General features: G+C 45.6%; 1 protein-coding gene across 2 annotated transcripts in view; it reads right to left on the bottom strand.

Annotated features, from left to right (window-relative positions):
• The window catches only part of Cnnm1 (cyclin and CBS domain divalent metal cation transport mediator 1), a 58,573-nt gene that overhangs the window by 28,656 nt on the left and 17,908 nt on the right, over nucleotides 1-12,009 (bottom strand). For both annotated transcript variants that reach the window (NM_001401623.1, NM_001107593.2), the window contains 2 exon segments: nucleotides 2,003-2,143; nucleotides 5,101-5,244. In NM_001401623.1, coding sequence (NP_001388552.1) covers nucleotides 2,003-2,143; nucleotides 5,101-5,244 — 285 coding nt within the window.

Here is a 12,009-nt window from a genome sequence, read left to right as displayed (position 1 = left end):
GAACAGCTCTGGCCAGCCCTCGCCATATCCTCAGTAAGTATGTATTGTATTAGTACAGATGGAACTCAGTCATGGACTGACTGCTCTAGGTGAGCATATTGATTAGGGCTGAGTGATGTCAGAGAGTTCGAAGGCGAATCCTAGGCTCTCATAAAAAGGAGCTTGGTTCCTATGCCTGCTTTCCTCCCTCCCTCCCTCCCTCCCTCCCTCCCTCCCTTCCTTCCTTCCTTCCTTCTTTCCTTCCTTTCTTCCTTCTGTCCTTCTTTCCTTCCTTCCTTTCTTCCTTCTGTCCTTCCTTCCTTGCTTCTTTTTTTTTCTTTTATTGGACTTTTAAAAATTTACATTTTAAATGTTATCATCTTTCCCAGTTTCTCCTCCAGACACCCACTATCCCATCCCTGCCTTCTCTCACCCATCCACCCACTCCCTCCCATCTTCCCGCCCTGACATTCCCCTACACTGGGGCATCTAGCCTTGGCAGGACCAAGGTCCTCTGCTCCCATGATGCCCAATAAGGCCATCCTCTGCTACATATGCAGCTGGGGCCATAGGTCCATCCCTGTGTTCTCTTGGGCTGGTGGTTTAGTCCTTGGGAGCTCTGGGGGACCGGGGAGAGCGGTCTGGTTGGTTGATATTGTTGTTCTTCTTAGGAGGTTGAAAATCCCTTCAGCTCCTTCAGTCCTTTCTCTAACTCCTCCATTGGGGACCCTGTGATCAGTCCAATGGTTGGCTGTGAGCATCTGCCTCTGTATTTGTCAGGCTCTGGCAAAGCCTCTCAGGAGAAAGCTATATCAGGCTCCTGTCAGCATGCACTTCTTGGCATCTGCAATATTGTCTGGGTTTGGTGTCTGTATATGAGATGGGTCCCCAGGTAGGGCAGTCTTTGGGTGGCCTTTCCTTCTGTCTCTGTTCTAAACGTTGTCTCCATATTTCCTCCTGTAAGTATTTTTGTTTCCCCTTCTAAGAAACTCTAAAGCATCCACACTTTGGTCTTCCTTCTTCTCGAGCTTCATGTGGTTTCTGAATTGTATCTTGGGTATTCCAAGCTTTTGGGCTAATATCCACTTATCAGCGAGTGCATATCATGTGTGTTCTTTTGTGAATGGGTTACCTCACTCAGGATATTTTCATCATGGAAATGCAAATCAAACAACTCTGAGATTCCACTTTATACCAGTCAGAATGGCTAAGATCAAAAACTCAGGTGACAGCAGATGCTGGCGAAGATGGGGAGAAAGAGGAACACTCCCCCAGTGTTGGTGGAACTGCAAGCTGGTACATCCATTCTGGAAATCAGTCTGGCGGTTCCTCAGGAAATTGGACATAGTACTACCAGAGGACCCAGATATACCACTCCTGGGCATATACCCAAAAGATGACCCAACATATAACAAGGACACATGCTCCACTATGTTCATCGCAGCCTTATTTATAATAGCCAGAAGCTGGAAAGAACCCAGATGCCCTTCAACAGAGGAATGGATACAGAAAATGTGGTACATCTACACAATGGAGTACTACTCAGCTATCAAAAACAATGACTTCATGAAATTCTTAGGCAAATGGATGGAACTGTTTTTCTTTCTAAGGTCACCAGGATTCCCATTCCAGACTCCAGGTGGGGACCAAAATGCTGGGGCTTGTTGCTTGGAAGGATAATGCTTTTCCCTCTGGGACAAAGGTCTGGGGCACCCCAATCCCAGTAGGATGGAGGAGGTTGTCTTCAGGCCTCCACTAGGAAGTGAGCAGAGGAAGTGGAAGTTCTGCAGTGGTTTCCCTACCTCTCATCTGGTAGAGAGTACTCACTTCCTCTCTACCACACAGCAGGGAGCTTGGAGCTACCACAGGACCCCGCAGGAGGCAGCCTCCTTCCTCAAACCCTGGTTCTCAGTGGCAGTGCACACCAGGATGGGGATGGAGGGTATTAAGAGATGTGGTGCCTGGTGCCATGACAGGTTCTGCTACAAGTGTGGAGGTAGGGGGTGGGTGGGGCAGGTCCTACCTGTGGCCATGAAGCGATGTGTGGCGAGCAAGAGCTGTGGCGAGATCTTGACTCTGATCTCTGAGTCTGAAAGCTTGAACAGAGAGAAATCATGCCGCCTCCTCTCCCGGTGTGGGACCCTCTGCTTTTTCCGATTGTCAGCTGTAGGGCCACAGGGGAAACATGGCAGTCAGAATCGTCATTGGTCTTTGGCTGCTTACACAGACTCTTTGGGGCCACACACTTCTGCAGTGCCAACTGTAGGAGGCTCAGCCAACTCCCTCCCAGTAGGAGCCAGCAGGCAGCAGATGGTTCGGTGTTGTTTGTGCTTAGGTGGTAGATGAAGGGGTGGGGAAAGCTGGCGGGGGGGGGGGCTGTGGGGTGTGGGGTGGAGGTTCCCCTGCCCAGAGTTCCAAGGCTGGTTCCGTTAGCTGAGAGCTGTGCAAACTCTTGATGCATCAGAGTTTTTGACTTGCTTTAATCCATACAAAACATTCAATAACAGAAAAGTTATGTTGCCTTCACAGTGACTGCCGGACTCTACTAGGCAACTGTACGTGACAGTGTTCATACAAGGTCATATTGACATAAGCGGCTGGTATTCTTGGCATTAAGGGGGTTAGGGTCTGTCCATCTGTCCTCTTCCGTCCCCTAGAGCAGGGTTCACCTAGTCCCTTTCCTGTGGGTTAAAGGCATGCTAGGAATGGCAGCTAAGCCATGTCACTCTCTCCCCACTCACAATTCTTCTGCTTCCCTCGGGTCCCTCCGGAGAAAGGATCATGGGAAACACGAGGACCAGGAATGCAAAAGAAGTAAACATGACTCTCTAACTTTCCAAAGGTGGATTTTTGAGATGAGGGCTCAGGCAGAGCCTACGCACTGAGAAATTGAGAAATGAACTTTCTCCAATTTAGTCTTTCACTTGCTTTTTAAAAAGGAAAAGTCCAGGGGCCTGGAGAGATGGCTCAGCGGTTAAGAGCACTGGCTTCAATTCCCAGCAACCACATGGTGGCTCACAACCATCTGTAATGGGATCTGATGCCCTCTTCTGGTGTGTCTGAAGACAGCGACAGTGTGCTCACATGTATAAAGTAAATCTGTTTTGTAAAAAAGGAAAAGTCTACATATGTATATACATGTGTAGATTCACGTTTGTGTACATTGTAAGTGTATAGATACATTATTTTTTTCAAGTGGAGGAAGTGTTTTCTTTGACCACTTCTCTGTTGCTTTCCCAGAGTGTTGAAAATAAATGGGAAGTGGTAACCCACCTCACCTGTGCTGAGGGGAGGGGGAAGATGTGTCTTTGTTCTCTTCAACCTTGGTGGCCTGGAAAACAACAGGGCCACAGGGCTCCCAGTAAAGTGGCCCAGACACACTGGAGACCAAAGGATGTGTCCCCACAGTAGGAAACCAGGGCCCCAGATTCCAGCTTCCTTCCCCACACCCTCTTCTTTTGGACCCTGCTTCTTTCAGCCCTTTGGATTGCCTCCTATCTACACAGCTCTAGTGGGCCTGCCTTTGCCTCTGCCTGTGTGGGCGCCTGGCTCTCACTTCAGCCCTACTTTTGCTCTGTGTTCTGGTTGGGAGATTCTGACCCAAGTATCCAGAGTGTGTAACAAATCCCAGTCACATAAGAAGAAACACAGTATTCTGACTTCTCCGCATTTTTTTTGGCCCTTAGGGATCAGAGTGGGAACCGCTGGCCCTCTCCTCCAGAGAGAGGCTCATCCAGAAAGAGAGCCTCGAGGAGAGAGATTTAGAACCCATTTTCTCTGCTGTCGCTGGCGAGCGGCCTCTGATTTTTATTTTATTTGCTTATGTGTCTGCCAGTATGTCATTAACCTTTCCTAGTAGAGATGTCCCTATAGTCTCTCCCTTTATCACTTCGATTTTAATAGTGGGTACTTGAAGCACTGGGGTTATTTAAATCACTACCCTCGGAAGAGACTACTACTTTTGCCTTCCACCAACTAGTAACATTTCAGTGTGGTCTTTGTCAATTTGCATTTAAGGATACCTGGGAGTTCTAGAGCAAGGGCGGTGGGCAGAGACGGGAGCCTGGAGTGGGAGAGGTCCTTTCTGAGCTCCACCTTGATTGAAAATGCTCAGTACTGTACTCCCAGGTCCCTGAAGGAGGCACGGTGACACTCAGGTTGTTTTCAGTGAGGGCTGGCCCGTGTTTTAGATTTGATCTCTTCTTGGCCCACCGTTATCACTGCCATATGGTATCACAGCCTTTTGCTGTGAGGAAGCAGTTTCTGGAAGATTGCTTTGGCAAGCAGAAGCTGCTCATCTCAAATGAGTTATCCCCAGGAAGGGAATGGGGTGGTTATCCTAGGAGATGAAGCTCTGGGGAGGAAACATCTCCTGGCCAGAGACTCCCATGGATTAGATAATATTCCAATTCTGTAGACAAAGCAAGCCCCTTTATTGCTGGCAAACAAAGCGTTGATGAGGCCCACGGGCCTAAAGCTGTCATTCACTATAAAGTGGAGGCCATATTGTTCCTGAGGGGTGCAGGGAGAGGAAGAGACCAGAGACGGGAGCAGGCACAGGGCCCACACAGGGACCTGATCCAGGAGGCAGGAAAGAGAATGGAAAATTTGGCAGGGGTGCTGCTAAAAGGCACGAGGGCCCGGAACAGCATCCAACAAGGGCCATTTAACCTTTTGGCTTGAGCACAAGGCAGTGCCATGACAATGTTCACTGCTCACTGGTGGTTGGGTGGGAGGAGTTCCAAGAGGACCTGGGCTCTGCCTCCAGGAGACAAAGAGCTCCCATGAACACAATGGAGGGGGCAGAAACAAGAGCCAAGAGCTCTCTGGGCCTGCCCTGGGCACACTGTATTTCCTTTGACCATTTTTTTTCCCATTTGAAGATCAAGCTATCTTTCCCCAGTTTTAACTGTGTTCTGGAATGTTCCCTTCTGATAACCTCAGCAGCATGCTTCCAGTGACTCAGGATAATGTGGGCCAGGGTATCCTGCCATGCTAGCACTGGATGGCGGTGGTGGATGACACACCAGTGCCCAGACTTGCCCTGACACCTTATTCCACTGCTTATCAAACCGATGCATTCCTGGGCATCTCAGGGGAGCAGGACGGACACACACTTACTGTAGAGGTCAGTTTCATCTAGGATCTCCGACTTGATGATCTCTTCTATGATGTCCTCCAGTGTGACGATGCCCATCACCTCATAGAAAGGGTCTCCTTCACCCTCGTTGTTCACTCTCTGGACAATGGCCAGGTGTGATTTTCCTGGAGAACAAAGGAAACCACGGTCAAGCCATCCAGATCATTTTCAGAGATGAGTTCTGTTTGTGAGAAAACAATACAGAGGTTCTGTTTGAAACAAAATTGGGACTGAGCTCAGCCCAGGACCATCTGAAAATAGGAAATTTGTGTGCAAGTTCTTAGCAATGGAAGCTTGATACTCAGAGGAAATACAGACCTGTGTTGCTCAGTGAGAGAGGCAGGCTCTCAGACTGGAACTGTTAGGCAGTTTCATTGTGTGACATTGTGCACAGAGAACATGTGCACTGAGTCGTTTTCTGTCAACTTAACACAAGTCACAGTCATCAGAGAGGAGGGAGCCTCAGTTGAGAAAATGTCTGCATACATTAGGGGCTGTCTGTAAGCCTGTGGAACATTTTCTCAATTAATGATTGATGGGGTTGGGTCCAGCCCGTTGTGGGCAGTGCTGTCCCTCGGCTGATGGTCCTGACTTCTGAAAGAAAGCAAGTTTTGCAAGCCAGTAAGCAGCACTCTTCCATGGTTCCTGCATCAGGTTCCTGCCCTGTTTGAGCTCCTGCCTGGCTTCCCACAATGGAATGATATGTAAGCCAAATAAACCCCTTTCTCCCTAACTTGCATTTGGTCATGGTGTTTTATCATAGCAATAGAAACCCTAACTAAGGGCTGGAGGGATGGTTCAGTGGTTAAGAGCACTGAATGCTCTTCCAGAGGTCCTGAGTTCAAATCCCAGCAGCCACATGGTGGCTCACAACCATCTGTAATGGGATCTGATGCCATCTTCTGGTGTGTCTGAAGATAGCTACTGTACTTATATATAATAAATAAAATAAATATTTTTTAAAAAAACCCCTAAGATAGCACTTTTGCAAACTAATGGTTATGTCACAACCAATGACATAATGGTATGCCATCACTAGATGACGATTTTATAAGACCATTCTACATAGTTGGTTATAACATCACCATGTGGCACTTGGTTGTATTTTATAATGGTTAGTTTGCACATAGGTTGGACACATTTATAGGGTACAATGTGACATTTAAAAATGTTTACACAAGGCTGGAGAGATGGTTCAGTGGTTGAGAGCACTGACTGCTCTTCCAAAGGTCCTGAGTTCAAATCCCAGCAACCACATGGTGGCTCACAACCATCTTGATGAGATCTGATGCCCTCTTCTGGTGGGTCTGAAGACAGCTAGTGTATTATAAATAAACACATTTTTTTTTTAAAAGAAAATGTTTACACAATACATAATGGTCAGATCAGGGTATCAGCATGTCTACATCTCAGCCCTCATCGTGTCCTTGAATCAGGTCTGTGTGTACCAGCTGTTTTGAAATACGTGGTTAATCATTGTCTAGTAGGTACTGTACTGTGGTCTGAGCCATTAGAAGCCACAACTCCGGGCTGGCAAGATGGCTCAGCAATTGGGAGCACTGACTGCTCTTCCAGAGGTCCCGAGTTCAATTCCAGGCAACCACATGGTGGCTCACAACCATCTGTAATGAGATCTGATGCCCTCTTCTGATGTGTCTGAAGAGAGCAACAGTGTACTCATATATAAATAAAATAAATAAATTTTATATAAATAAATAAATAAAATCTTTAAAAGGAAAAAAAAGAAGCCACAACGCCTATCTAGCATACCACTGTACCTGCTAGCCACATTCCCTCTGTCCTTTCTCACCTCTACCTGCTTCTGGCTTCTGAAACCCTTCTATGTTTCTTTTTAGGGAAGCTTTCTAACATGTATCTAAAATGTGACCCAGTTACATTTTTTTCTTTGAGCTTTCACACATTGACAAGCATATATTAGCAGAAGGAGACTGAAGAGCCTCACTGAGACGGGAGGAGAATTAGATTAGAAGTCAGCCTCCCTGTTCAGTCGTACTGGTTACCACCTTCCGGCAAATTATTTAACTGCCACTGATTTGTCCTCACTCAGGTGGAATCAGGGACTAGAAAAGTGTGTCCATTCAAAAACAAGGCTGATGAATTCCTGGAACTGGAAGGCTTGGCTAATATGTCCTGCCCCTGAACCTGGGTGGCCTAATGACTGCCTGAACCATCACCACTTAGGAGACTCTGTTCTGTTCTCCCGAGGCCGGGCGATAAAAGACAACTTCCCCTGTGGAGACCCTGTGAAACGTTTGTTGACTACCCTGAGGCCACCACAGTTTGAACCACCTTGAAAGTGGGTGCTTCAGTCTCAGAGGACCCAGGCTCTCTTGTCTTCCCTAGTGATGGCCTATAAGTACTGTAAAGCAGAGAAAAGTTATCCTATTGTGCCTTTCTTAGAAGCCATTAGTGTAATAAGATGGGGATTGTTTTCTATCTCTTTGGTGGTGGTGGGGTGACTTGTTAGCAATACTCTAGCTGGCATACCCAGTGCCCGAGAACTGGCTACACAGCTGGTAGATTTATAAAAAGGTTTTATAAGCTATAATGTAGCACAGGCTGACATGGGGGCCATCTTGATTGCCGACTTGGCTGAGTTGAGAGAAGAGGAAGCTTCACTCTAGGTGCCTGTGGCATCATCAACATTCCTCAGCCCAGAAGGGCTATAAGGGGGAAAAGGAGAAGGTTTGTTTCAACAGCCATTTTCCCTCTGCTTCCTGGTTTCCTTGGTGTGGGGTGCTCTCTCCCGGCCACCGTGTCTCTCCATGGGAACAGGATGAAACCAGGAGCCAAAGAAACCCTTCCTTGTTTAAGGCGTTTTATGTCGGGAGCATTCTGACTAATGTTGCAGAGTTTTGTTTTTGCTGCCTAACAATGTAACAAGCGTTAACATTTCTCGAGCTCTTGTTTCACGCCAGACACTATTTGGAACACTTGACACACGTCAAATGATTTAATCCTCCAAAGAGCCCAAGAGTGGGTAGCAGCATTACACTCAAAGAAAGGGAGCACAAGTTGGGTTAGTGATAAACCTCAGTGACACAGCCCAAAGGGGGCTGAGCTGGCTGCGTACTGGATCCAGTCCTAACCTAAAGCCTGACCTTCCTTTCCCTTAATCCCCCCTTTTTCCTGATAGAATTGAACCTAGGAAAAAAAATTGAGCCTAGAAACCCCCCACCCCCAACATTTTATTTTGTGACAAGGCCTCATAAAGTTACCCAGGCTGGCCTTGAAATTGGATGTTCCTGCCTTATGAGAAGCTGGGATTACAGGGCCTTTGCCATTAGACCTGGCTAAAGTATTTTCTAACTGCCTTCCTCCAGGTCAATCTGTTTCCTTTTATAATATAGACACATTTCCTGGTCCTGTTTCTAGAATGCAAACTGAGTGGTTCTTCTTTCTTGGCTATGAGACATTTAAGGCATTTATAAGGAGAAAATCTAAGGTGCTGACTCAGATGAATTAGTCCTGAAAAAAAAAATTCCCCAAAGCAGCTTTTGCTTATTGTTAAAGGCATCATTCAAGAATGAAGAAGGGCAGTTGGTTTTCCAGAAGCACAATTAGCTATTATTTAATTTTCCTGTTGCTGTGATAAAACATCTGGCCAGAACAACTTAAGGGAGAAAGGGTTTATTTCAGCTCACAGTTTGAGGTTCCAGCCCATCACAGTGAGGATCACAGCAGAAACCTGAGGACCACTGTATCATCCATCATGAAGCCCAGAAAGTCAGATGTCCACATTTAGCTCGCTTTTGCCTCTATACAGTTCAGTGCCCCAGCCTAGGGAATTGTGCCACCCTCGGGTGGCTCTTCCCACTCCCATTAACCCAATCAAGATAAACTCTCACAAGTAACCCTGGAGGACCATCTCCCAGGTAATTCCAGATGCCATCAAATTGGCGATTGGGATTAACCATCACAGCTACCAAAATATAAAGGCAAAGATTCTCCTTGGGATTTTAAATGGAAATGATACTTGAAAGATGGTATTTTTTTTACGACCTGTGAACGGTCTCTAAAGTTTCCCCATCTTCTACCTACACTTCAACCTGCTTCTATGCTTCTAGCCATGTTCAAGAACTTTTCATGTAATGATTAATGTTGACTGTCAACTTGACAGGGTCTAGAATCACCTGAGACACAAGCCTCCGGGTATGTCTGAGAGAAATCATCTAGATAGATTCCTACTGACTAAAAGTGGAAGGGAGCTGGGCACAGCATTTGGCACCTTCTGCTTGCCAACTGAAGATTCAGTGTGGCCTAGCACACTAAGCTCCTGGTTTCTTCCATGGTGGACACAATCTGGAACTGACAGCCAAAGAAACTCTTTCTTTAAGTTGCTCTTGTAGTTCTTTTGCCACGGTGACAGGAAAAGTGTCTACTGAGGTAGCAGACAGTAACTAACACGGCACTTAGAGAATCAAGTCTAAACTCAAGTTGTTTAGTAAAATCAATACTGTACATTGTGGCTCTTCCCAATATTCCCATCTACTCTGCCATACGTCATCAGGAATCTATCCTCTGGGTATTCCAGATCAACTCCACTTCCTGAGTTTCGTTCTGGTCCCCTTTCTAATAGTTCACAGTATGGCTTTCTCCATCCCACCTCCGTTGGCCCTTCAGACTATAGCTTCGGAAGAAGCTCTCCCAGACTGACCCCGTTCTGAATCAGACCCGATATCCTGCTGCCTTGGCCTCCAAAGCCTTTAGTACTATTGCAGCTTTCTGCTTCTTGTAACTAGTGACTCATGTGTCCTACATTAGTGTGACTTTCTTGGAAGGTGAGCTCCTTCAGAACAAAGGGTCACATCTTTAAACAAGTTCTTTCACCCCTCTAACACCTGGTGAGTGTTTGATAAACTGAACGAGGCTGGAGACCAAATAAACATACAGAGCTAGTACGACAGATGCCATCAAGGACCTTTAATTTCTGATAGCATATTATAGGTTTAAACGAATATTTCAACCCTCCCCCAGGCTCTAGAAAGTTACCCTATGAAGCAACTGTTTCCTATCCGATGGACCGAAGTGTTTTGTAGTTTAAATTAGATTATGCTAATTGTTAGAATGTGTGAGGCTTAAAACAATTCCCAACACAGTTTTTCCTTAAACCTATGGTGCCTGTTCTCACTTTTCTGCTAACACATGCTAGCAAATGACAAAACAAGTGAGTAACGTCACGGAAAAATCTAGGCAAACCGATTTCTTAAACCTATTTGCTATAACTGAATGCCTTTTGTGTTGTGGGCCTCAGGCTGCTCATAGGACAGGAGCAGTCTCCACAGTTCGTGTGCTTAGCTCATATGCTAGACTCAAATTCACGCACAGTTTACTGCTACTGTTTTATAAACAATTTCTACATTATGGACACCCAAAGTTGTCCTCATACACAAGAAGATATGCACACCCACTCCAGCAAAGACAAACACACACACACACACACACACACACACACACACACACACACACACACAGATGTCTATGAGGTTCTATATCTTATAAGGTCAATTTGAGGGTCACAAAGGAATTTTAAGGTTTACTTATATGCTAATCAAGAGACTGAGACACAGTCCCTATGAAATCCACTTAGAGACATTTTATAGCCAGCCTCTGAGATATCCTTCAGGGTTGTGGAGATGATCATGTGCATATATGAACGTCACAATGAAGTCCATCATTTTGTACATTTAATCTACACTAATAAGAGGTAAGGATTTCCCATCACAGCCATAGAAATTGACAAATGAAGGAAGCTGCCCTTCTTAGGCTCAGACTGGGATAGGAAACAGGGGATGGTGATCATAAAGCCCCCCTTTTGAGCTAACACAACAGTGAGACAACCAGCTGTCTCCATGGTAAACACACCTAAGGTTCTTCCTTCTCATGTAAAAGTTGGTCTTTCAGAGCCCTATCCCGGCATCCCCCTTTTCCTAGGCCTCAGGAGGGAGTGTTGTAGGTGGTCTTATGTGAAGCCAATCTGTAGATATGGAATACTTTCACTCCCTTCTTTCCTGTCACCATACTCTGTGAATATTTCTCTACAGTTAGGACAATAGCTATTATTACTATCGTTTTTACAGAAGCTGATATTTACCACATACATTCTCTAGTGCCTGGCATCGGACATATGCCATTGTACAATGACCCGTCTCTGGAATATTATGAAGAAATACTCAATCTCATGAAAAAACAACCCAGTTGCAAAAATGACAGATGGTCTGAATAGGTGCTTCTGTAAGGGAGATGCTTAATTGATCAACAAACATGCGAAAAATGCTGAACACGCATTATAGCCATTAGGGAAACTCAAATCGAATGGAAACAGAATATCACGATGTATTTACTGGAATGGCTATAAGCATCACAAGTGTTGGAGAGGATATAGGGAACGAGGATCCAACATCACTGCTGTCATGCTCTGGAAATTCTTCAAACTATTAAACTATCACACGATCCAGCAATTCCACTCCTACACGGAGGATGGATGGCCAACATTATTTACGATAGCCTAGGAATAACCTCAACCCATGTTTCCAAGCAAATACAACTTGGTAAGTCTATGCAATGAGATGTTGTTTGGCCACAAAAAGGGATAAAGTAATGCTGTCAAACACACATGCCTTGAAGACACAGCAAACCTAAAAAGCCAGGGCTCATGCCTGCCTGCTGTACGATTCCATTCACGAGAAATATCCAAAATAGGCAAGTCTACAAAGGAAGACAATAGATTAGTGGCTGCCAGAAATGGTGGAAAGAAGAAAATAGGTAGCTACTGGGTTCAGAATATCTTTTGGGGATGAGGAATTATTCTGGGATTAGATGACTTCGATGCTTACATTAATTCTGTTAGTATGCTAAAGATGTGAATT

Source organism: Rattus norvegicus, chromosome 1 (assembly GCF_021556685.1).
Source record: "Rattus norvegicus strain SHRSP/BbbUtx chromosome 1, alternate assembly SHRSP_T2T, whole genome shotgun sequence".
NCBI classification, from domain to species: Eukaryota; Metazoa; Chordata; class Mammalia; order Rodentia; family Muridae; genus Rattus; species Rattus norvegicus.
Note: the sequence above shows the minus strand (reverse complement) of the source record. Positions and strands in the feature narration are given on the sequence as shown.